Source organism: Podarcis liolepis, assembly GCF_965112155.1.
Source record: "Podarcis liolepis genome assembly, chromosome: 9".
Taxonomy (NCBI): domain Eukaryota; kingdom Metazoa; phylum Chordata; class Lepidosauria; order Squamata; family Lacertidae; genus Podarcis; species Podarcis liolepis.
In genome coordinates this window covers 54,689,658-54,715,282 of record NC_139564.1, presented here as the reverse complement: position 1 = coordinate 54,715,282, position 25,625 = coordinate 54,689,658, and the positions used below count along the sequence as shown (strand labels likewise).

Here is a 25,625-nt window from a genome sequence, read left to right as displayed (position 1 = left end):
GGTGCTACAAGAACTATGCATCACAAGGGCATTCCAGTTGATGCAAGTGGCACCTCTGCAAACCAAAGCTCTATTGAAGTGGTCAGAAGCAAGTGTAAGCTGGCTCATAATTATTATTATTATTGGGGGGGGGAGGGGTTGCATTTTAAAGTACAGGCCATTCATGTTTGTTGATCCTGAATCAAACCAATTAAAAAGATAATGCTTTAAAAATTCCATAGTTGTAATGACTTTAGAATTCCTGAGCTATTGTGCCCCGAGAATGTGAATGAGGTATCATAAAGGTTTAAATCAGCTCACTTTCACAACAGAGTGTGCAGCAATGCATATATGATAGCCACATTCATAGCAGTGGTATTTTAAGTATACACTGTATTTTCATTTGAATCCAGTTACACATATAAAGAAGAGCCAAGCAAAAGCAAAAATAGTTGAACGTAACAAATATGTAGTTACAGATCAGTTCCAAGGATACCAAACAAGTCTGTTGAAAGTATCAATTATTTGTTCATTTCTTAAGAAAGAATGGCAGGGAGTATTTACAGTTCGATTTTTGTTGTTTCATTAGAGTGTTACTAAAGGAACTTCCTCCTGCAGCCACCAGTGCTTCCATATGCGTGTTAAGTATAAAACTGATAGCAATATGTATCTGCTGCAGGCTGTTTTCACATGTAAAACTTAAAAGTTTTGTTTTGCTTTTTAAATAAAGTAAGCTGCCATCTATCAAGTTAGACCACTGAGTCTATGTAGCTAAGTATCACCCCACATTCACATTCCCACCCCACAAAGCACATTCAAGACACATTTAAAGTGCATGGCTTCCGTCCAAAGAATACTGGAAACTGTAGTTTTCCTTTAACAGACATGCAATTCCCAGTACTCTTCTCAAACTACAGTTCCCATGATTCTTTGGGGAAGCTATGTGCTTTAAACATGTATAATCATTATATAAATCCAGACTTATACCCACTGCTCATGACTAGTTGCAATCCAAATGGAACTGCATGATTCCCAGCGCATGCTGTGCAACTCTTCTGATTCTTTATTCATTTTTGTTGTGGTCAAAGCGCACACAACTTGTGACCTGCAGAGCTGAACATTGTTCATTAGCTCTCTTTCGAGTCTGAGAAGTGCAGGACAAGCCACATTGTTTGTTCTCTTTATAGGCAGCAAGAACCTGTTCCATCTTGGCTTGGTGGGCACAAATTGCGTAAGCGGGTGGCGCTGTGGGTTAAACCACAGAGCCTAGGGCTTGCCAATCAGAAGGTCGGTGGTTCGAATCCCCGCGACAGGATGAGCTCCCGTTGCTCGGTCCCTGCTCCTGCCAACCTAACAGCTCAAAAGCACGTCAAAGTGCAAGTAGATAAATAAGTACCACTCCGGCGGGAAGGTAAACAGCGTTTTCGTGCACTGCTCCGGTTTGCCAGAAGCAGCTTAGTCAAGTCATGACCCAGAAGCTTTATGCCGGCTCCCTCAGCCAGTAAAGCGAGATGAGCGCCGCAACCCCAGAGTCGGTCACGACTGGACCTGACGGTCAGGGGTCCCTTTACCTTTATTGAAGGAATGTGCATATTTGTTTGCTTTGTGTTCTAAGGCTACTAAAGATCAGAGGTGGCAGAAATGGAAAACCATCTTACAAAAATGCATAACACGACTTGTCTTTGCCGCTCCTGCCCACTGCGGTTTATTGCATGCACAGTAACAAAGGGACGGGAGACAATTCCTTGCCCCCTAAAGCACCAACACATGCCAGACTACAGTTCCCAGGTTTCTTTGGGAGAAGCCAGGCCAGTTAGACCGGTATAAAACTAACATACAGTTTTGTGTAGCTGTAGCTATATTGCAATCTTATACATGTCTATTCAGAGGAAACACCATGGACTCCAATGGGGTAGGTGATTACAGGAACGCAGCCTGAATATGTTTTTCAATTTGGTGAAATAAGTGGTTGGAAATAGATATTTAAGCACATACATATATTGTCAAGACTCTCTCTTTGAGATGAACAATTCATATAAAAAATTGTAACCATTTATGAAAAATCGAAACCCTGACAGTACGGAATTGAACTATTTAAAAACCTTATTTTGAAACTGTATCCAAATCCGGAGAGAGTGATAATAGTCAGACAGGCAGAGGGCACAGAGACAGACACAAAAGGTTGGATGCATAGAAGCAGATTCTCATAAGTACTAAGCAGTCATCCCCATTGTTAGATGACCAGAATGAACCATCATTTATGTAGGTAAAATCAAAGTTGACTATCTTCAAGTCCTTCTGGAGGTACATCTCGTTCAATTTATTTAATGTCCGCGCAAAGGCGTATTTAGATGCACAGCTATAAGCTTCCCAACTATAGACTTTCTTGAAATGCATATCAAACCACGGATTATCCTGAAAAGAAAGAAATAAAAAGAGAAAAATTATTACTTGTACGACAGTGTCTAAATCCTTATTGCACTGCACTCAATCACCTTGTAGCTTGGGCATGTTATTGTGGATTAAAAAAACATTTATTGATCCGAGATAGATTTTGGAAATATTTCCCAAACTCTTGAGTGGTTCTAATTTGTACAACTTGTGCCAGTTCTTTTTGTTGCTGTTGTTGGGGGTGGGGAGGGAATCCTTCCACCAGTTAGAAGAAATTTTGGTGAAATAGAAATATTTGAATAGTTATGTTTGTTGCTATTAAAAATTAATATTTCTGAAATTTTGAAATGGTTATGTCATGGGTAGGCAAACTAAGGCCCGGGGGCCGGATCTGGCCCAATCGCCTTCTAAATCTGGCCCACGGACGGTGTGGGAATTAGCATGTTTTTACATGAGTAGAATCTGTGCTTTTATTTAAAATGCATCTCTGGGTTATTTGTGGGGCATAGGAATTCGTTCATTATTTTTTTTCAAAATATAATCCCGCCCCCCACAAGGTCTGAGGGACAGTGGACTGACCCCCTGCTGAAAAAGTTTGCTGACCCCTGGTGTATGTCATTGAAATAGAATCAGATGGGAGTGAGAGTACTTTGCTCTCTCTGTCTCTCTTTCTCTCTCTTTGACAAATCAGGCCTAAGTCTTAAAGCAGTGGCTTACAATCAATGTGCCGTGGCACCCTGGGGTGCCTTGAATGATGGTCAGGGGTGGCGCGGGTAGCTCTGCCCTTTGTCCCTCTTTCCTTCCCTTCCTCCTATGATGCCCTCTCACATCTCTGCCTCCCAAAGGGTTGTGCAGCTGTTTGTTGCAGCAGCCCTGGCTGCAAGCTCCCCAGGCAAATTGTGCCTCTGGGGATTGTGCCTTTGGGATGCTTCCCAGGCCCCTGTGGGGCAGTGTGAGAAGGAACCTCTCTTTGGGGCAGAAAGACAGCTCAGAGACCAGGGGCAGCAGCTGCGGCTGCTCAGACGACTCCCAAAGAGAGGGGAGAGGAGCCTGAGAGAACACTCCACAAAGGTGGGTATTTGAAAAAGGGTGAGAGGCTGCCAGCTCTGCAGGCAAGGGGTGACATAACTGGGCTCCTGAGCCCCACAGGGGTGTTGCAGAAAGACTGTAGTTGGTCAAGGCAGCCGTGGACTCAAAAAGGTTGAAAACCTCTGCCTTGAAGTATTTAAAGTTCAGTTAGGCCAAGAGGTTTAGAACTCAGAGGTGAAAGGAGGCAGGGAATAGATTTGAGAGACATGGGGTGGAAACCCTGGCGAGAAAATAAATTGCCAACTTTTATTTCTAACTTCATTTTGCTCAATAAATTAGCCAATTAAAAGTAACAACGTAAGTTGCATGTGAATTCCTGCCTTTCTAGATGTTGTTTAATTTCCTATTACTGAGGATAGTTCTTCCTTCTTCACTCAAAATGTTTTTATTCAATTAACAAAAAGTTTGGTTTAATATGTGGCATAAATGAATTTCCATAGTAATTGGAGCTCCAAGATGGTGGCAGTGCTGAAACTGACCATAAGATAATGTACTATATCAATACTGCTTAAATAAGACTGTAATTTCCACACCTTTTGGAGCTTGAGAGAACATGGAAAGCCTTTAAACTCAAATGGTTATTTTTGTTGCTGCTGCTAATTGGATAAGGTTCATAGAACTGAAAGGGACTGCTTAGTGGTTTTGGCAAGCAAAGCTTTATGTGGAGCAATCATAGTATGGATATGCTACAAAATATTCAGCCTGAAATCTCATGATGCAATTTTAACAAAATAACTTCTTGCGTTAGCATTTCATTCCAAAGATTACATCACAAACTGCAGTACAATGATGCCTTATAATAAAACGCAGTCCTTACAGTATCAGCTTCTTTCCCATCAATCATCTCCAAATCATCAAGAAACCATTTTTCAGATATTTCATAATTCTCATCAAGGCCTATCCTAAAGTGTTTCACCATAGTTATTTGTACTTCTTCACCTTTTGTTACTGAAAGACAAAAAAAAAAAAAAAGTTTGCACAGATGATACATTTCTGCACTTATCTGAAAATTAATTCTCTGTTATTTTTAGAAACACTATATGATTTCAATTAATGAATAGGACCCAACAGTGTCTGAAATTTGTTAAGTTTGGATAACTTAACAGGCATATTTTATCTTGTTCAGTAAGCATCCTTATTTGGAAGCAAGTTCCAAATGGAACTTACAAGTACTGTAAATGTGACTAAGATTGCCACCTCAATATACAAACACTTCAATGGCACCGAAACATCCTGTACAGGCTGGCTAATGGACATACAATGTTACTGATATATTAATATAAGATTGTGAGGGTAAAGTTCATACTGCCTTCAGTGTTTGTGCATTTGTCCACTCTTAGATTCTCTCACACTGATGTTGCATTCATGTTGCATCCACTAATTTACCTAAATCTGGCTGCTGCTTCAGAGCCAGCAATTTCACCTCTTTACATGCTACTATATCAATATTATTAATAATATTTTCATTATTCATACTGCACTCATCTGGCTGGGTTTCTCCAGCCACTCAGGGTGGCTCCCAAAAGCACAATAAAACATCAAACATAAAAAACTTCCCTAAAGTTTGTGGGGGAAAGGGTTAGGAAATAGGTGCTTGCAGGAAGAAGCCCATATGGGAAAACGCAGTGCCTATCACTGCCATGTTTGATATCCTGAGAAAGATGCTCTCCACCCCAGACCCAGACCATTTTCTCTTCATCTCTATACTGCTCAGGTTGCTCATCCTCCCTCTTCGCTTTACCAGGAAGCAAACAGCTCCATTTTTCTTTCACACACACCCCAGATTGCTACCTCCTCTAACCAACTGTCTCAAGGCCAGGGCCATGGTATTTTGCTTGGAGTACAGTATCTGCAAAGCCTAGGATACATATGCAAGTGCTTCACTTTGCACACTTGGGACTTCCAAGTTTTGCTTAGTTTCGGTGGAGCTGTCCAGGGTGCTGAATGATGGAAGATGCCATATGCCCAATGAAGACCTGGAGTGTGTTTGTTGCAGTTTACCCCACACATTGACTCAGCCTTCTGACAAGTGTATAAAGAATGATGTACGCATATGCACTTTGTAACTGATGCACTTTGTGTGATTTGCATGATGCAACATGCGTGCGTGTATGTTTAAAAGCCCAACTCTTAATAGACTTTATAAATATATAAAAGTGCTATGAATATCCACAGGTAATCCTCAACATACTTACTTTGAAGTTAATCCTATTAATTCCAGTGCGGTTTATTTCTGAGTACAGCTAGATCTGTCACTTTGAACCATGATCCTGAATACATTGACTGAAACCTAAGAGCTATTTTAAACGCATACAAAGGGCAGGCCCCATGGATTTATTTATTTTTGAAATTTCCTGTTCAGAAGAGCAGACTTCTACACCATATCACAAACTGCTTTTGGAAAATTTTCACTTACAAAAGTTTTTTGCCATGTGTCATGAAAGACTGCTGCCTGAGACGCACCATTACAAATCCCCTTGTTTGTATGCTGCTTTGGAAACTGGCCACTGCTTTGCTAAATATAGCCTTTCCTTTTAAAACAATTTTTGGAAGACAATTACAGTGGTACCTCGGGTTACAGACGCTTCAGGTTACAGACGCTTCAGGTTACAGACTCCACTAACCCAGAAATAGTACCTCAGGTTAAGAACTTTGCTTCAGGATGAGAACAGAAATCGCACGGTGGCAGCGCAGCGGCAGCAGGAGGCCCCATTAGCTAAAGTGGTGCCTCAGGTTAAGAACAGTTTCAGGTTAAGAATGGACCTCCAGAACAAATTAAGTTCTTAACCCAAGGTACCACTGTACATAGTTTTTCTTTGCACAACCCAGCTGTCAAGCAAATTTATTGGAACCAAGTTGCCTTTTAAGTTAATAGGAATGTGGGTGCATTGGCAGACCTCAGTGTCTCAAATTTCAGTGGCACCTTGTGCAGTGCCAAAACTTGGTGCCCACCGCCTCTCGCCTTCCATTGGACGTAAGATTGGTGGTGCCTGCTGTGGCACCCCAGAAGCTCTGTGCCTGGTGAGACTCCACCGGTTGTGCTCCCCTAGATCTGCCTCTTGTGACTGTCAGGGTGAAGCTCTGGGTAAAGCAAAGTGAGGACTGTGAATATCAAAATGAATTTCAGAGGCAGCAGTAGGTTCTGAAACTCTGAAATGACTTAGTGATTCTTGGTTTGAATCTATGTTAATTTTTGCCCAGCAGTGAAGCAAACAACCACTGGATTTCAAGTGAGAAAAATGCAGATACTGAAGGATGTTGTTTTGAGGGAGGTTTTGCAGATGGCACCTGCAAAAGGGCAGCTTGAAGGAGGCTAGCAAGAGCAAATGTGTCTTCTAGGAAAAGACTCTCTCATGACCCAGGATTTCATATCTATACAGATAAGGAAGCAAGTTTAGCCCCAGATGCATTCTGTCCTCCTCAAATCCATTAATTCACCACCCATTCTGATTCTCTACTTTAACGTTCACTAAATCTGAGGTGGTGGCCTTTGATGGTGTCCCTGCTTTTTCTTACCTAATATTCTGGGCAAAAACAATTTCATCACCCCCCTTTTGTACAGTCCTATTGATTACAAAAATGTTGCTCCCCCACTATTTCAGAAGAAAACTCGTCCCTCTGCATTCTCTTGAGGTCTTGCATTTGGAAATATTTAGCAGCATGAAACAATGCAACCAGGAGATCTTCATACCTCACCCCCAACATGGGTGATAATAGAGCACATTGACCATACATTTAGGTGATAAATATATTATAAGCAGAAGATAATCAAGGGTATTAAAGTCTTTGAATTCATTGGGGGGGGGAAATGAAAGTATCCCGACTACAAAATTATTTGCTTCATGTTACAGGTGCTTATATTATCATATTGGGAAGAAAAGAGGACAATCTTTCCCTAGGGTTTTGTAGGAAATTTTACACACATACAAACTTCTTATTAGCTTCTCTGTTAAACTACCAAAATAGCTCTATTGGCGATGATTTGTGGTGATAAATTATTGCATTGCAAAAAAAGCTAGTATCAAGGCTCAAAGCAGTGCAACAAATATCTAAACAATTTGTAGTTGTACTTACATAAGAAGGAAAAACTAACAAATCCTCTACAACGGCTACCAGAACTACAATGCAAACACAACCCACAAACTTACAATATCTTCTAGCTTCACACATTTCTCAATTACCGGAAGACATAGGGAACCCGTAAACACTGTTATGAGTTGGGCCAACTTGAAGCATGCAGGGAGATGGCAACAAACAATTAAGATAAGTCAATCCTGAGCACATTGGCTTGAAAATGAACGCAGTAAGAATTACATCTAATGGGAAATAGGCTTAGTACTGCAGATTGCAAAGGAAGATGCCATTTCGCTGGTACACTATTAAATGCAGTCTGCCTACAGCTGACACAGTGAGATGTAAATAAGCATTTACAAACAAACTCAAGCTATCAGCTAAAAACCCCTATTTAGGAGCAGGCCCCATTAAAATAAGTACAACTGAATTCCGAGTAACCATGCATTAGAATTCACTGTAAAACTAGATTCTTTTTCTTGGACTTGTGGGAAGCACCAGCCTCTTAACTCTAAACACATTCAAAGTCCAATCCCCGTCACATTTGCTTTGAAGAAAATTTCATTGATTTCCTAATTCCAAGCAGATGTGCTTAAGACTGCTGCCTTACTTGGAAATAAATACCATTAATCAGAATACATCAGATTTATTGGAAATGGCATGAAATTGCAGCCAGGAGATCCCCTATCAAATATGAATATTTAACATTTGTGTTGGGGTTTTTTCAAAGCATCCCATACACATTATATCAGAAACGTCCGTTATATTACCTTTCTGCTGCAGTAGACTGAGGCTGAGAGAACTGTGGCCACATTAGTTCATGACTAAGGAGAGCTTTGAATCAGAAATTTCTGGCTCCCAACTCACACTCTTAGTCCCTACACCAGGTTGGATAGCTGTAGCCTGGACCTTGTTAGGCCCTTCCCTATTTACCTGAAGCGCAGAGGTAGAAGCGATCCTTGCCCGAACACTCAACTTCAATGAACTCATACAACCTTTGCCCAAGGGATTTGAACAGCTTCTTGTTGAGGTCCTCTTTCACCAATGATGACATTGCCTTGGCTTTGATCACGAGCGACCCAGGCAGATGTTTTGTTTCCACACCTCTTCTCCTTCTCCCTTCTAGAGTCCCTCCAGGAGTTAGGACCTGAGTTCAGTGTCACACGGCAATCAGGCCACAGCTCCCAGCTTGTTGGCCAGAAGACCAGCGGCCCCATTCAGAGTCCTGCCCAGCAAAAGAGGTTCCTCTTGTCTGACATAGTTTGCTGATGTGAAGAGAGATTGTCTTCTGTGGGTCTCAGCAGCCCCCTGATTCTCACAGGGCAGAGGCATCTTTAATACCAGAGCAGCGAGGAAGCCCCATTCGCACTAACTCATTTTGATTCCATTATCCCAGTCAGTTAACAGCTGCCTGGAGGTATTGATTGAGATGATCTTCCATTAAGGATATTACCACTGGCGAAAGAAGAGACAAGAGCAGGAGCTACATCTCCTCGCCCGCCCTCATCTGCAGTGCCGCTGCTGTTCCCGAACACTTAACTTTTGCCACAAGTCTACGTGCATCACTTCAGAAATGAAGGGAAGCCAGACAGTTCTGGCTCCGAAACCACCTGCCAGTTCAGAAAGGGCTTCAGCACTAAATCCAGATCTTCACTCTCAGGACACCAGAAAAAAAAAACATCCACCATCCGGGTTATAGTAATTCTGGAAAGCTGGTTTTTCTCATGTAACCCTTTCCATGCCAGAGTTTTGTTCCAATGCTATACAAACATTGCAAAACATTTCGTTTATGAAACATTTTGTTCGCCCATCCCAAAGCTAATTCCTTCCACAAATATTTTTGAAATCATTCAATTCTGTGTAGTCTTAATGACTTCCACCTGCTTCATTTCTCTCTAAGTCAGTGGTTCCCAGCCCCTTTTTTTGCCATGCCCCACCTAAGCATCTCTAAAATCCTGATACCCCCCCCATAACATATAATTCTAATTATTCAAAAAGTGAACTCCTGTTCATGTGGAGGAAGCCTAAAAGGCCATTAACTTGGTCTAAACAAGCTTCCAAATTGGCCCCTTAAAAATCAAATTGCCCCCCTTGTGGGGCGCGTGCTTCATGTTGCAAACCATGGCTCTAAGCCAGAGGTTAGCAACCTAAGGCCCATGGGCCAAAAGCGGCCCATGAGGGTCACTTAACCGGCCCATAAGCCGCTCCCAAACCAAGCCGTCCGCTCGGCAAGTCCCTACGTGCTGTGCTAAACTGGCACAGCGCGGGGACTCTCTTCCACAGCTCCGGAAATTGCTTCTGTGCATGCCCAGATACTGGAAATCGCGTCTGCGCATGTCCGTGGTGCTGGAAATCGCCTCTGCACATGCCCAGATGCCAAAAATTGCGCCTGAGCAGCTGCGATTTTCGGCATTTGGGCATGTGCAGAAGCGATTTCTGGCACCACGGACATGTGCAGACATGATTTCTGGCGTTGTGCTATGCTGGTCCGGCCCACGGAGGTTCTCCGTGGGAGTGATCCAGGCCATGTCCAGTAAGCCTTGCTGACCCCTGCTCTAAGCTCTATACTTTGCCTGATGGGTTCAACACAACATATCTCCTGTTTTTCAGAGGGATTAGCCCCATTTGGGGGGGGGGTGCTCAAAAAGTGCTAGACTGGCAAGCTACCCTCAGCTGACGTCCTGAGAGGAAAGAGCATCTGTAAACACTATTGATTTTAAATAATATCTTTAATTCATCTCCTTGCTCATTAGCAGAATTGCTTTCTCTTTTCTAACTCCCCCACTCCTCCAGGGAGGCTATTAACAGCACATTTAAGCCATTTTCACAAATGATATTTAAATCAGTTTTGCATTTTCTCTGCTGCATGGAGTATTTACTAGGTAGAATGTGCCTTCCGTTTAAAATGATCACTCATCCGCTTTCTATGTTACACAAATAGAACAATTGGAGTAAGGCATAAGTACCATTGCACTCATGTTCAAATAGACAAAACCAATGAAACATCAACGTGATGACCCATTTTATTTTGAAAATCTGCTTCAGGAGGAAGTCACTGAGAGGGGGGAAGCATTAGTGGGGAGGGGGTGCCAAAACTTTCCTCACCTGACAAATCAATTATCGCCTAAAGTGGCACATCAAAGTGCAAGTAGATAAATAGGTACCGCTCTGGCGGGAAGGTAAACGGCGTTTCTGTGCACTGCTTTGGTTCGTCAGAGGTGGCTTAGTCATGCTGGCCACATGACCCAGAAGCTGTATGCCTGCTCCCTCGGCCAATAAATCAAGATGAGTGCTGCAACCCCAGAGTCGGCCACGACTGGACCTATTGTTCAGGGGTCCCTCTACCTTTATAGCCTTTGGGCTGCCATTTCATGCATCATGTGTAGTTTGGCCCTCAGCCCGGTCTTACTTCTGATGACCACCTCAGCATTGTACCTGAATTATGCTTCTTCTCCCTACACTTTTATATCACCCTCAAAGACACCTGTGCATAAACATGAGTACTTTACTACTGAACTGCAAGCAACCATGTGTGAAAGGTGCATTTTCACGGCAGTTTCCTGAATGCTCGGTATAGAATTTTATAAAGAATTCGTGTTTGAGGATGCCTTGGAGCATGGAAGGTAGATTGAGAGTATTTTGGTAAAAAAATTGTAAGAGAGGGACACAACTGTGACCTCAATGTGGGTTTCTCCTATAGACTTCCAAGAGGACTTGGATAATGCCTTCCTAAAGCAGATTATCAAAGGTTCAAAAAAGAAGAGAGAGAGATAGCAGTCATGGGAGACTTCAGCTACCCTGATATCTGCTAGAATCCAAACTCTGCCAAGAATGCAAAGTCCAATAAATGACTCTCTCTTCTTTTTGGCGATCACTCATAGCAGAGTAAGATTGTCTGCCATAAACACGGTTTTAAAAGTGAGTCTGTAAATAACTGTGGAGGCCAATTCTGGATCCACACATCCTTCTACAGTGGGGACATAGGTTTCCAGGCGGGAGTTGATCATACTGAGGGTTTGCCAGGCGTGCCTTCCTCTTAGCACATTTCTCCCTTTCGTCCTGAGATTGAGGGTCTTCAAAACCCACGACACCTCTGGTAAAGGCTGTTCTCCAATTGGAGCACTCACAGACCAGTGTTTCCCAGCTGTCAGTGTTTATACTACTTTTTTTTAGATATGCCTTGAGAGAGTCTTTGAACCTCTTTTGTTGACCACCAGCATTACGCAGACCATTTTTACGTTTGGAATAGAGTAGATGCTTTGGAAGACTATCATCGCTGCCTTGCTGACAATGTCATTTCCCAGAAGGTGGAAGAAGCAACAAGGGGGGTCATCTCTCTTAAAGGTAAAGGTAAAGGGACCCCTGACCGTTAGGTCCAGTCGCAGACGACTCTAGGTTGCGGTGCTCATCTTGCTTTACTGGCCGAGGGAGCCGGCGTACAACTTCCGGGTCATGTAGCCAGCATGACTAAGCCACTTCTGGCAAACCAGAGCAGTGCATGGAAACGCTGTTTACCTTCCCGCCGGAGCGGTACCTATTTATCTACTTGCACTTTGACGTGCTTTCGAACTGCTAGGTTGGCAGGAGCAGGGACCGAGAAACGGGAGCTCACCCCGTGGCGGGGATTCGAACCGCCGACCTTCTGATCGGCAAGTCCTAGGCTCTGACCTGGCCTAACAGAGTCACCGGGCGGCAGGCAGAAGTTCAACTGGTGCAGCTTCTCCTCGCCTCAAATGCGGTGTAAGGGGAAGCCCCTCCACCTGTTGAAGGTCTGCCACGCGCAGCTGCTCTAAGACACAGAACCTGGCGAGAGGAAGGAAGGGGAACCCCGCTTGTTGTAAAGATTCCTTCCCTCTCCGCGTTGCGCGAGGTTTCCGCGCCCCAGGGCGTGTTCGCGTTCCCTCCCGTGCGCCCAGGGCGAAAAACATGCCCAAGGCTTCCCTGTCGCGCCTTCGTGTTGCCACAGGAATGAGCCCGAGGCTGCTCCACCCCACCAAGTGTTGGAGACGGAGCCATGGCCGCCTCGCAGCCAGAGGCAAACCCTCTCTCCCCTGATGGGGATCGCTCTCCCGCGCCCGCCTCCTTTGCGCTTCCTTGCCAGGGAGAGGCGCCGGGACGTCGACGGTTCCGCCGAGCAGCCGCCGCCCATCTCTGCGGGCTGCTGCTGTACAGGAAAAGGTAACTCGCCCTCGGCCGGCTCCACTCCGTCTCCCCTTAAGGCCCGCATGCTGAGGAGGCGGGAGGCCAGTTGTTTCAGCGCCTTGGCCAATGGGGTGGATGGTTGTGCGCTCTGTGCATGCCCTGGGACTACTGCACATACATACGCGCGCTGCCTGCTGGTCGCCGCCATTCTTTCCGCCCCATGGCTAAAAAGAGGCATTTGCACAAGTCCTTTAATAAACAAGTTAGGTCAGAAGATCTAGAACTCCTGACTCGTTGATTTAGAGCTAGATTTCAGAGAGCTGACTGTCTGGAATGGCTGTGGAAAAATCCCCACGCCCCAAATTATTAAATAAACACACAGATCCCATACATTTGGGTGGATGGCATAGCTGCACCTAGGCAGTCTTCTCACTTTAGGAAGCGTTCAGCCTAATGTTTACTTGGAAGCAAGTCTCACTAGGTTCAGTGGGACTTTGAGAGTCAGCAAAGTGCGCTTAGGGGCGCATCTTTACGCTGCCACCATGTTAAGGCTTTTTTCTGAGTAGGTATGGATTGCATTGTGAATAAACCCAGGAAGTAAGAAATAAGTCATAGAGTTGGAGGGAATCCTGAGGGTCATCCAGTCCAACCCCATCCGTTCCATCACCTGTTGATGGACACTCATATAGCAGCTATCTCTGGGATGGCTGCTGTTGGGTTGAGTGAAAGGAGGCATATCTGAACCCAGAAAGTAGATAATAAATTGCATTCAAATACCTTTGCAAGCTAACAAGACCTATCCCCCGCAACAGCATACAAATTGATATGCTTAATTTGACCCATCAACACACACACACAAACAAAACACACACAACCTGTCACACCCAGCGCCCTCCAGACGCTCACAGCACCAGCAGAATAAAATATCTGTCTACATAATGCTGACACAAAAAGCTTTGCACATGTAACTGGGAAACACTGGCCTGTGAGCACTCCAGTTGGAGAACAGCCTTTACCAAAGGTGTCATGGGCTTTGAAGACACTTGAACTCAGGACGCAAGGGAGAAACGTGCTAAGAGGAAGGCACGCTTGGCAAATCCACACTGTGATCAACTCCCATCCGGAAACCGACGTCCCCACTGTGGAAGGACGTGTGGATCCAGAATTGGCCTCCACAGTCACTTACGGATTCATTGTTAAAACCGTGTTTATGGAAGACAGTCCTACTCGGCTACGAGTGATCACCAAAGAAGAAGAAGACAAGAATGCAATTTCACTGTCTTCCCATATCCACCCCTCTTTCCCCATGTCTCTTTTCCGATAACCTCATATTTCCTATAACAATAATGTCTTACCTTGAATATTACTTTTTTGTTTGACTAATTCAATGACTTGAAAGCAGAGACTCTGTAGGTTCTGTTATTACCCAAGAAAATATTAATAAAAACATTTAAAAATACAGGTTTCAGGATGTGTTTTTTGTTTGTTTGTTTGCGTTCCCATTATCTTGAGCTCTCACCTCGGTAACTTGGAACAATGTACCTCGGCTTGAATGTCGTGTGTATTGCTGCCTGCAGAAGTTTGTTCCCTACCATATTAAATTAGTCTCTAATTAGTGAAATTCTATGCTTGTTTAAATCAAAAGAAGATCCTGCTGAGTTCACCAATGCTTATTCTAAAGCAAGTGTACAGAGGAATGCAGTCTGATTGCTCTTTTAAATAATATTCAGGGATGCTTCCCTGACCCCAGCCTTCCGCTTCTCCTTGTTTCTACAACTGGTAGTTCTTCCTAGGGAATTGCAGTCTGGATGTCAAAGGAGTCCTTATGGGACCCCAAAACAGTGTGAAGCTTGCATGCTACTGCTTTCTTACTACTACACGCTGGCTGTGCATTGACACTGGTTCATCAGTGCTTTGCTTAATATGAAACTACAGAGGTACCTTGGCTGTCAAGCTTAATCCGTTCCGGGAGTCCATTTGACTCCTGGAACCATTCGAAAACCAAGGCACTGCTTCCAATTGGCTGCAAGAACTTCTTGCACTTAATCGAAAGCTGCGTAAGCTGCGTCGGACATTCGACTTCCAAAAAATGTTCGCAAACCGGAACACTCACTTGCGGGTTTGCTGCATTCGGGAGCCAATTTCTTTGGGAGCCAAGCTGTTCGACAACCAAGGTACCACTCTACTCTCAAAGTTTGTTTGTTTGTTTAAATGTACAAATTACTGAGATGCAAGAATAATGAACAAGTGTTTCACACACTGCCTTTCTTGCTGAATAAGATGGACTAACAAAATGCCAGTTGAAAATAATCTGTTAAATTGAAAGTTTTAAAAGTTTGAACACTCTGTAGACTGAAATAAGCTCAATAGTTGGTTTTAGTTAGAAGAATTCGGTATTTACAGAACTGACAGTAAAACATACTTGTTCTGGCAATTTTACCAATATGAAAGGAGGGTGAAGCCTCTTGCCAGTGGGGAAGGCTAACAACAAGCAAGAATGTACAGTTATAATTTTTTTTTTTGTTTATTTAACCAAATTTATATAATGCTTGATTGTTAGAAACCTCTAAGCAGTTACAAAAATTCACAATGAAACATTAAAATTACTGATTAAATACAGGTGTTTCAGAATATTCAAAAGATGATTCAATTTTACGCTTTTTCTCTATGGTTTAAATAACTTCCTTATAATTTACCAAGTTAGCACTGGAGCCCTGTATCTTTGTATCTGCCTTCTTTAAGTATTGCTTTATCTTCATCTTATTATAGCTGTTGTATGTACCATTTATTTATCTTGATTAACACTGGGAAATTTTTGCTGCTCTCAATAATTAGAAATGTTTTTAAAAGAAAAGAAAAGTATACTGCCATGCAAAGCACAATGTCTTTTGAGAAAGGGCTAGATAAGAATAAAAATAGATAAATATTGTGTAAGCTCTTTACTCCAGAGTAGCCAATGCCACAATTTTTTATTTTTGTGTGTGCAGATATATTGACAGGAGTCAGGCAGTGCAATGGGCAACATTTTACCTGGAAAGGCAGATGAACTTCAAAAGTGACTACTTGTTCAATGTCAGTGATTATTCTAAAAAACCATTTGTGAGTATTATTTTTTTTAAGTTTCATGAGTCCTTAAATCTCTAAAAGCCTGGTTGCTGTGTCTCTTGCCTGCTAGCCATAATCAGTCTGCCATCCTTTTATAATATGAGGATAGTAATACTGTCCTGTGCTTCAATACTCTTGTAAGGAGTACTTAGATCATATATATATGTTAATTGCTTGGAAAACTTGAAATGTCTTCTGTTTATCTGGTGCTGTTATTACTGGGGCAATTCAGATTATGGAATACAGTGGTACCTCGGGTTAAGTACTTCTTTCGTTCCGGAGGTCCGAACCTAACCTGAAACTGTTCTTAACCTGAAGCACCACTTTAGCTAATGGGGCCTCCTGCTGCTGCCGCACCGCCAGAGCACGATTTCTGTTCTTATCCTGAAGCAAAGTTCTTAACCTGAAGCACTATTTCTGGGTTAGCGGAGTCTGTAACCTGAAGCGTATGTAAGCCGAGGTACCACTGTACAATCTGGGGTGCAATGGGCCACATTTTATACCCATACAAGTTTATTTCTATATGAAGAATTCTGTTAGATTGAAATAATGTTCAAATAAAATTATTCCTACATTGTGTGTAGTTGGGGAAGGGGGCGGAAATACAATGAACTGCAGTGCCCTGTTTCGGGAAGTTTTTAATGTTTGAAGTTTTATTCTGTTTTTAGTGTTCTGTTGGGAGCCGCCCAGAGTGGCTGGGGAAACCCAGCCTGATGGGTGGGGTGTTAATATTATTACTACAATGTGTTTTCACTTTAAATAGCTTGAAGTTACCAAGCGCATCTCTAGGTTTAAAGTCAGCATGACTCATTACCCTGAATGTTGGATACGTACCCAGAAAAACTGGATTTCCAATCTAGCTTCTGCCATTGACTGACCCAAGTGGCAGATCATGAACTCAGCCTTATTTCCCTACCTGCAAAGTGGAAGTAATGGTGCCAAGTGCTATTTAGGGGATCGTTTCTCAGTTGTAAGCATTTGTGCGGAACATAATATTTTGTACTGTCATGCCCATTGCCTATTGCTGGCTGGCATACCCCATCCAAAGCACTTATTTTTCTGGCAGAGCAAATCAAATGATTTTACACTATTAATATAGCACTTTTATAATGAATATTAACAGATGAGGTGTAATTCTGTTAACATTTTTGTTTTTTTTTAAAAAAAGTGGAAAATGTTGCTTTTGATGAGAAAAATTTATTCAGAAAATTTCTATCCTTCTCTTAAGTCCAAAGAGTTACAGATTTGCTCTAATTTGATATTATTAACATCAGGACTAAGTTCATTACTGGGAGAAGTTAAGGACTGGGAGAAGTTAAGGACATCAAGTTTTTATTTTATTTGGGAACAGAGTGGGAATATTTGGGAATAATGTAGAGCGAAACCTAAAATTGGATGTGTTTCTAGTAAACAATGAGTTGGATCCAGAGAGCCCATTACATGAGCAAAAAGAACTTCCAGCTCCATTTGCCACAGCATAAGTGTTATGTTTTTGGTCCTTGTTAAAACCTGTTTTTATTTACTTGGGCTTTGCAATTCACTTGCGCCTCCTCCATTCTAGTTACTGTATATGCTACTATGATATTAATCTGTTATTTATTGTTATTTTATGTGTATGCTTTATTTTTATTTAACTTCTATGCTGTTCTATAGTCAAAATAAATCTTTAAGTGATTTATATCTTTTTTTCTATTAAAAACATTTTAAGCAACGCAATTAAACCAAAATAAGGTACAAAAACAACCCCATAAAAGCAAGTTGTAAATATCCAACTACATCAAAATGCAACATAATTCGTATTTATCAACAAATAATAATAGATATTACTGAAAGGCCCTAACATGTAATACAACCAGGCCCACTGAAGAACAATCCAATAAGGGAGCAAAAATATATATTAAAAATGACTCATTTCTACCCCACCACTCACCTGGAACAATACAAACATTGTTTCCTCATTTTTCACCTAAGGAGACTTGAGACTTTCCCTACTTGTGGAGAGTTGAGCACATCTGCCAAGCACACCTGAGACTCACCTTAGACTCACAGGGAGCACCCCTGTCACGCTAACAAAAACAAAACAAATCTCTCTTAAAGAGCAAGAATGCTCCAAGAACAATAGTTTTTTAAAAAGACATGATCCCATAGGCTGAAACTGGATGGTGCTTTCAGGATCTCCAAGGGATCTAGGTTAATTGTGGGATCATGTTTGCTACAGATAGAGCAATTTTGCTCTCAAAAGTGTTTCACAAATCTTTCACAGCAGGCTTTAGTTCTAGGTATGCTTGTTTGGGTACGATCATTGTTAAATTCAGTGGGTTTTACTTCTAAGAAATGCAGAGGTCTATTATATATGTGGAATACGTTCTTGAAGAATTATGTCTCTAAAGTATGTTGTAACCCATTTTTAGAAAACAGTCAAACCAATACAAATATAGAGTTGAAAGAGATACCCATGACTGCAATGAATGCCTTTATACTGTATGTATAAGTAACTAGGGAATAGCTAGGCTACAGTCAATGAAAAGGCTATTGGATAATGTGTACATTTTCTTTGTGTAGCCAAAGAAAGGTTCTGAAAAGCTTAAGCGTCTGTTACATATTTGTCCAAACCAAAGAAGGCCGGAAGACATTCTAAAGGTGAGCGAGAAGAAATACTATGTACTGTCATCATACGCTAATATTGATATAAGTCGTTTCTGTGGTATTATTTTAATTGCACGTTATTTTGCGATATTTGAGTTGAATGACAGGCTGAAAATGCAAATAATAAATGAATAAATAAAATATTTGAAGCATTAATATGGAAAGGCATGTGCTCAATTTATCATCTTATATTTGTAAGTAATTATTGCTTTTGTGTAAATATTTAGCCACAGTACTGCATTTTGTTTACTTCCCCCCTTTTTAAAAAAAGTTCTTTCTCATTTTGTCCCCAAATCCCCAAATAGGTAGCTGACGTTTTAACAAAAGTTCTGTCAATGTTAAAAGAACAAAGAGTTCCCCCACCCAATAGCAGCTGATAACACATACATCCATCCTGGCAGTGGTAAACCAATTACAGGATCAGGAATTGGTTAAGTAGTTGCAATCTGACAACCATTTTGTAAATTAAAGATAATAATTGGTACCTTGGTTCTCAAACTTAATCCGTTCTGGGAGTCTGTTCAACTCCAGAAATGATTCGAAAACCAAGGCACGGCTTCTGATTGGCTGCAGGAGCTTCCTGCACTCAATTGGAAGCCGCATCAGACGTTTGCCTTCCGAAAAACATTCGCAAACTGGAACACTCACGTCTGGGTCTGCAGCATTCAGGAGCCGATTTGTATGGAAGCCAAGCCATTCAGGAACAAAGGTACCACTGTATAGGCAGTGGGATCAAAATCTTTGTTATTGTTGTTGTTTAGTCGTTTAGTCGTGTCCGACTCTTTGTGACCCCATGGACCAGGGCACGCCAGGCACTCCTGTCTTCCACTGCCTCCCGCAGTTTGGTCAAACTCATGCTGGTAGCTTCGAGAACACTGTCCAACCATCTCATCCTCTGTCGTCCCCTTCTCCTTGTGCCCTCCATCTTTCCCAACATCAGGGTCTTTTCCAGGGAGTCTTCTCTTCTCATGAGGGGGCCAAAGTATTGGAGCCTCAGCTTCACGATCTGTCCTTCCAGTGAGCACTCAGGGCTGATTTCCTTAAGAATGGATAGGTTTGATCTTCTTGCAGTCCATGGGACTCTCAAGAGTCTCCTCCAGCACCATAATTCAAAAGCATCAATTCTTCGGCGATCAGCCTTCTTTATGCTCCAGCTCTCACTTCCATACATCACTACTGGGAAAACCATAGCTTTAACTATACGGACCTTTGTTGGCAAGGTGATGTCTCTATCAAAATCTTACATCTACATAAATGTGCTTAGGAATGCAGACCTAAAATCAGCATCCTGCAGGACCAGCTTCCAAAGTAGTATGTCATGACAGAGAACCACTTTGGCCCCATACTTATGTTAGAGACACTAGAAAACATAGTCCTCTTGAGAAAGGTAAGAGATAGACTTTAGTCAAAAGCAGCCTTTAGTTATTTCTGTTTCTAACAGAGAGTCTCCAGTGTTTGTCTAATATACATTAGTGATGAAAAAAACAGGGTTCAAATTTAATGTGTGGTGGGCATCTTTCTCCTCTCCATCCTCTAAGGGGGTATGTGGGGAAGTTATAGTTTTTGCTCTTCCTCCATAAGCAAGCTGCACAATCACCTGTCACATACTAACGTATAAAGAAACATTTTGTTAGCTATCTGTAAAATAAACAGGCTTTTAGAGCTCATAGATTTTTTTTTGTTTAAGTGTTTCAATATAAAAAGCTTTTTTGTAAACGCAAGTCTCATTGCAAGGCATCTGACAAATATTGACAAAACTTTCTACCTCTTAAAGTTGTGTAACAAAGTGTTGCTTTGTTTATTAAGGAAGCAATCAGCAACCTAAAATGTCTTTTTGCATCAGATCCTATGCCAGATATGTATTTCTTTGACTCATTAAACATGTTTTATATAAATAGTTGGGCGTACCTTTATCGGTAATAACAAAACAAACCATATATCAACTGATAGTTGCTAATGCAGTTATTTAGATTTTTTCTAAAATTGTATAATAATAATAATAATAATAATAATAATAATAATAATAATAATAATAATAATAATTTTTTATTTATACCCCACCCATCTGAGGGACGTGGGTGGTGCTGTGGGTTCAACCACTGAGCCTAGGACTTGCCGATCAGAAGGTCAGCAGTTCGAATCCCCGCCACGGGGTGAGCTCCCATTGCTCGGTGCTTGCTCCTGCCAACCTAGCAGTTTGAAAGCACGTCAAAGTGCAAGTAGATAAATAGGTACCGCTCCGGTGGGAAGGTAAATGGCATTTCCGTGTGCTGCTCTAGTTCGCCAGAAGCGGCTTTGTCATGCTGGCCACATGACCTGGAAGCTATACGCCGGCTCCCTCGGCCAATAAAGCAAGATGAGCGCTGCAACCCCAGAGTCGGCCACGACTGGACCTAATGGTCAGGGTTCCCTTTACCTTTACCCCACCCATCTGGCTGGGTTTCCCCAGCCACTCTTGTAAACCAATTGCCCACTGCCACTTCCTTTCCACCCAGGCAGGGCCAGCACAAGACAGTTTGGCACATGAGGCAAACCACAAAGAGCCATGGCCCCACCAGGGTAGAAGGGGGTGGGGAATGAAGCTCTTCATTAGGAACAGGGTGTGCGGGGAGTGAAGATCTACATGGGGTGTGTTGGAGGCTAGATCTGCTGCCCCAGTTGCCCCACCTTGCCTCATGGCAAGGGCCAGCCCTGCTCCCAGGTCCAGGAGGCAAGCAGAAGGGAGAAGAGGGATAGAATGGCTTGCAACCAGAACAGGGAAGGTTGCCACCCTTTGAGTAATTAGTTGCAAGGCTGGACAGATTTTAACCTTGGTTTCTGCCTGGTTGTACCGTCATGTGAATGACAAAAATCCCATGACTGCAAACATGGAGCAGGAATTCTAACAGTTAGATGCATACTAAGTGATCTTCTTTTGCTTATCACATTGTGATATTCCTTGAAAGAAGGAAATGTGAGTCCTACCATACCCCACAAATTATTAAGCAATCTCCGGAGTTCAGAAATGATATTTTAAACAGAGCATAGGGGATGATACTAATGGCTTTACTACATGACTCAACACCAGCTTCTTACCCCTTTCCAATAACAATCTTGTAGCACAGAGTTGGAGATAATGTTATAAACTATAGTTAAGGGGAAGTGTATTGAAAAGGTGTTAGTAGCCTATGGTCAATAGAAAAAGGAGATGTGAAAAACAAGTATATTTAGCCAGGCAGACTGAGGTGGTGGTGGGGGACATGCACAGCTGTTTTGGCACATGAAAGTAGAATCTCAGTGAATTGGAGACTGTGTTATTGAAAAGATTTTGGCAGGCAGGAATAAATGAGCAACGACATGGTTTTGAATGATAACGGGATCACTGTACATACGACTGGCCCTTGCCACATTAAAACCAGTGGTTTTGGTGTGCTGTGCAATTAAGGATTTGACAGCTCAGTATCTTCTGGGGGACAAATCTGGAACTTCAGCTCATTTAAATTTGATGTGTTTGCATATTCTATAATTCTGCCTCAGCGTCCCCTCTGTCAATGGAAGTACCCGATATTCCTTTATTCTACATAAATGCTGTGAGGATAAATAGTGTGATTCAAAGACAAAAGAGAATACCACCATTTGGGACAGTAGTGTGGGCAGATAGGATCTTTAACAGCTGTATAAAAGGTAAAGGGACTCCTGACCATTAGGTCCAGTTGTGACCGACTCTGGGGTTGCGGCGCTCATCTCGCTTTATTGGCCGAGGGAGCCAGCGTATACCTTCCAAAATTCCCTATTAGGGAAGTTAAAAATGGTTTATTTACAAACTCTCCAAAGCTCAGATTCAGGTGCTTTTCCATACAGCATTCAGAAAAAGTTGCACAGGCAATAAAACTTGGCTTAGTTACAGTGGTGGAAGTTTGTAAATGATTGTTCTAGGAATTCAAGAGTGGCTTGTAAGAACTATGTTGTCTCAGCTTGGAGCAACCAACTCAGTCCTCTTTATACGTTACGTTTCTCATGTAGACTGGGGAAGAATAATAGGCCTGATTACCTAGTTTCTCCCAAGCTGGGTGGGAGTAAGCTAGCTAAGCCTGGCAAGACAGCTTACTCTATGGTGTTAACCCCTTCATGTAGTAAGTAGACTTAACTGGTTAGCATGCATATCTTTGGTATGATAAAATAAAGGCCCATAGTGGCTTTAAGAAACATATAATTAGGAGGTCACTTTACAATGCGTGGATTAGGTATCAGGATATTTGGTAAGAAAAACACCCAAATGGATTTCTCCAGTGGAAGCGCAGGCACAAAAAAAGCTAAACATGGCAAATAAGTGGCTGAGATATTCAGATTTATTGGAAGAAGATGACAAGGGATTTAAGTTAAAATCATTTGAACAAATTAAAGACAAAGTAAATTGGCTTCAATATTACCAAATTAATGAACAAGCTGGGTGGGAGTGAGCTAGCTAAGCCTGGCAAGACAGCTTACTCTATGGTGTTAACCCCTTCATGTAGTAAGTAGACTTAAGCATGTTGGTTATATGAGGATGGTTATCCCATAAATTGAACCACGGTCTTAATGACAGAAAGCTTCTAGTGTTGCATGCGTAGCACACAGTTTATCCAGCAGCATCCACAAGCCCAGCTTTTAAGTATAAAATATTCTCTTCTTCCAGATACAAGCATGTTTGAAGACAAACAGAGCCTTTCAGTGCTTGCCTAGTGAAACACAACTCCAACTGTGCCAAGCTTTCATCTACCAAGAGTAAGTAAGAAGCCTGGGCGCTACCTGTGTATTGAGGATGGGATCCATTCCATAGGCTTCCTTCAGAAAGCTGGGTCAGAAGGTGAACATTTTTCAACAAGGCTGAAATCCTTTTGATTAAATATTTATCATACTTCAGAAATGCCCTGCCCTGTTAAAATAAAATATTGACAAGTGGAAGCTACATAATTCTTCTCTGGTATTCTATGATTTCAACAAGGAGCCTTCTAATGGAGAGCTTCTGGACCTTTGGTGACTAAGACAAAAAAAAAGCAAAACCCAATTTAGTTAATAGGAACTGCTGCTCTCACAGGATAATTTACAAAGCTGCATTAAAATTGCACGCTTTACAGCCCTTACGGTGTAAAATATGAATCATGCTTTTTAATTCTCGCCACACTTAATTGAACAAGGGAAATAATAATCCTCATTTTATACACAGAAAAATGTTGGGGTGAAGACAGATGTTACTTAAGGATACAAGCCATGGCAGGCTCTGCACCTGTGCTGTGAGCCTAGTTTTGTAATTTGCATGATAGACATGCATATCCATGGCACAAATCGCTGATCAGTCTTGTCACTCGTATTCAGATAGTCTGCCTTCTCTAAAAAAAGAAAAGCTCATTCCATATATGTTTATCTGTTCATCACTCATTTATTTTTAAAAGAAATATGCATTATTTGAAAAGTCTTGCAAACCTGCAAACACTACCAAATAAGTTCTCTCCAAAGGTGTATCTTTTTAATTCAATCTGCACCGCACTGCGTAACTGTAAAGGTAAAGGTACCCCTGACCATTAGGTCCAGTCATGACCGACTCTGGGGTTGCGGCGCTCATCTCACTTTATTGGCCGAGGGAGCCGGCGTACAGCTTCCGGGTCATGTGGCCAGCATGACTAAGCCGCTTCTGGCGAACTAGAGCAGCACATGGAAACGCCATTTACCTTCCCGCCAGAGTGGTACCTATTTATCTACATGCACTTTGACATGCTTTCGAACTGCTAGCTTGGCAGGAGCAGGGACCGAGAAACGGGAGCTCACCCCGTCATGGGGATTCGAACCACCGACCTTCTGATCAGCAAGTCCTAGGCTCTGTGGTTTAATCCACAGTGCCACCTGCGTCCCGCTACGTAACTGTACACGTTTAAATAAAATTGTTTACAAAGCAGTAAAACTGCCTCTGCCATTCTTGCAGCCGTGCCTTTGTAAACAAGACTCAGCAACTGGAAGTGACTTGTATAAATTCACATATCCAGGAAATTTCAGGGGTGCTATTTTAAGCCATTTCCTAAATTGCATAAATGGGTTACTAATTATTTCCAGGATTCAGTCAGGAACAAGGAGGGTCAGTCAGAAAGAGAGGATGGGACTTGTTAAAATTTCTGAATTCTCCATTTCCATTACCTACCAAGCATATGGGAAGAGGGTCTGGGAACACTTTATCAGGTTCTAGAGTGACTCAGGCCGAACTGAAAGTCCATTACAGTGAAGGAAAAAACTAGGACTGAATTATGCTTGAGGATTTTTATGTACAGTTAATAGCAACTCTGAGCTAATGTCAGTGTACTGGAAAAAGCAAAGATCACCAGTGTCAAAGGAATGATTCTTCAACGTCAACTTCATTGGAATGGTCATGTTGTTTGGATGCCTGATTATCGTCTTCCAAAGCAACTACTCTATTCCCAACTTAAGAATGGAAAGCTAAAAGGTTGGTGGATAACAAAAGAGGTTTAAAGACTCTCTCAAAGCAAATCTTTAAAAATGCAGCATAAGCACAGATAATTGGGAAACATTGCGAGCGCTCCAGTTGGAGAATAGCCTCTACCAAGGGCATCATGAACTTTGAAGAGGCACAAACTCAGGACGCAAGGGAGAAACGTGCTAAGAGGAAGGCACGTTTGGCAAATCCTCACCATGATCAACTCCCGCCTGGAAACCTATGTCCCCACTGTGGAAGGATGTGTGGATCCAGAATAGGCCTCTACAGTCACTTACAGACACACTGTTAAGACCATGTTCATGGAAGACAATCTTACTTGGATATGAACAATTGCCAAAGAAAGAAAGAATAGTAACTCTGAATTCTGAACAGTGAGTTGCCGATGCAGAACTGTGTTACAAATTTGTACTGAGGCCAGAGCAATTTTATATGAGCACTGCCTGTTGATTTTAGTTCTTAACCAATATAGTCACTACAACCACCAGTAGTAGATGCTGGTGTTGTGGGAGCAGCCTATGGATAGTGTCAGTGAGGTTTATGCAGGCTTCCAAGGGTCTGTAAGTGGCCCTATAAGTGATCAGATTGATACACACACACACAGTCTCCAGCCTGAAAATGTCCCACAGCAATATACTTCTTCATTTGGCTGATATAAAAATGCCTACCAACAGAAGTCTTATTAAAATCAATGATATACTAACAGTAAGTGGTCATTGGATTGCTTCATTAGTGAGAAGGC

The 25,625-nt window shown here is 42.2% G+C and overlaps 2 protein-coding genes across 5 annotated transcripts in view; one reads left to right on the top strand and one right to left on the bottom strand.

Moving 5' to 3' along the window:
* Positions 1-140: 140 nt before the first annotated feature.
* EXOC1L (exocyst complex component 1 like) overlaps positions 141-25,625 on the bottom strand; it is a gene marked incomplete at its 5' end in the record, with an annotated part of 109,280 nt that continues 83,795 nt past the window's right edge. For 2 of the 4 annotated variants that reach the window (XM_083460202.1, XM_083460203.1), the window contains 2 exons: positions 1,571-2,394; positions 4,277-4,407. In XM_083460202.1, the coding sequence (XP_083316328.1) occupies positions 2,125-2,394; positions 4,277-4,378 (372 nt within the window). In that variant the 3' untranslated portion in view covers positions 1,571-2,124. Of the gene's footprint in view, positions 2,395-4,276; positions 4,408-8,463; positions 8,585-25,625 lie in introns of those variants that run through there. The other 2 variants (XM_083460201.1, XM_083460204.1) reach the window with 2 other exon arrangements.
* The window catches only part of LOC310686343 (uncharacterized protein), a 43,269-nt gene continuing 30,179 nt past the window's right edge, over positions 12,536-25,625 (top strand). The window contains exons 1-4 of the mRNA XM_083460054.1: positions 12,536-12,708; positions 15,660-15,771; positions 18,340-18,417; positions 23,078-23,166. Of these exons, the coding sequence (XP_083316180.1) occupies positions 12,545-12,708; positions 15,660-15,771; positions 18,340-18,417; positions 23,078-23,166 (443 nt within the window). The 5' untranslated portion in view covers positions 12,536-12,544. The remainder of the gene's footprint in view (positions 12,709-15,659; positions 15,772-18,339; positions 18,418-23,077; positions 23,167-25,625) is intronic.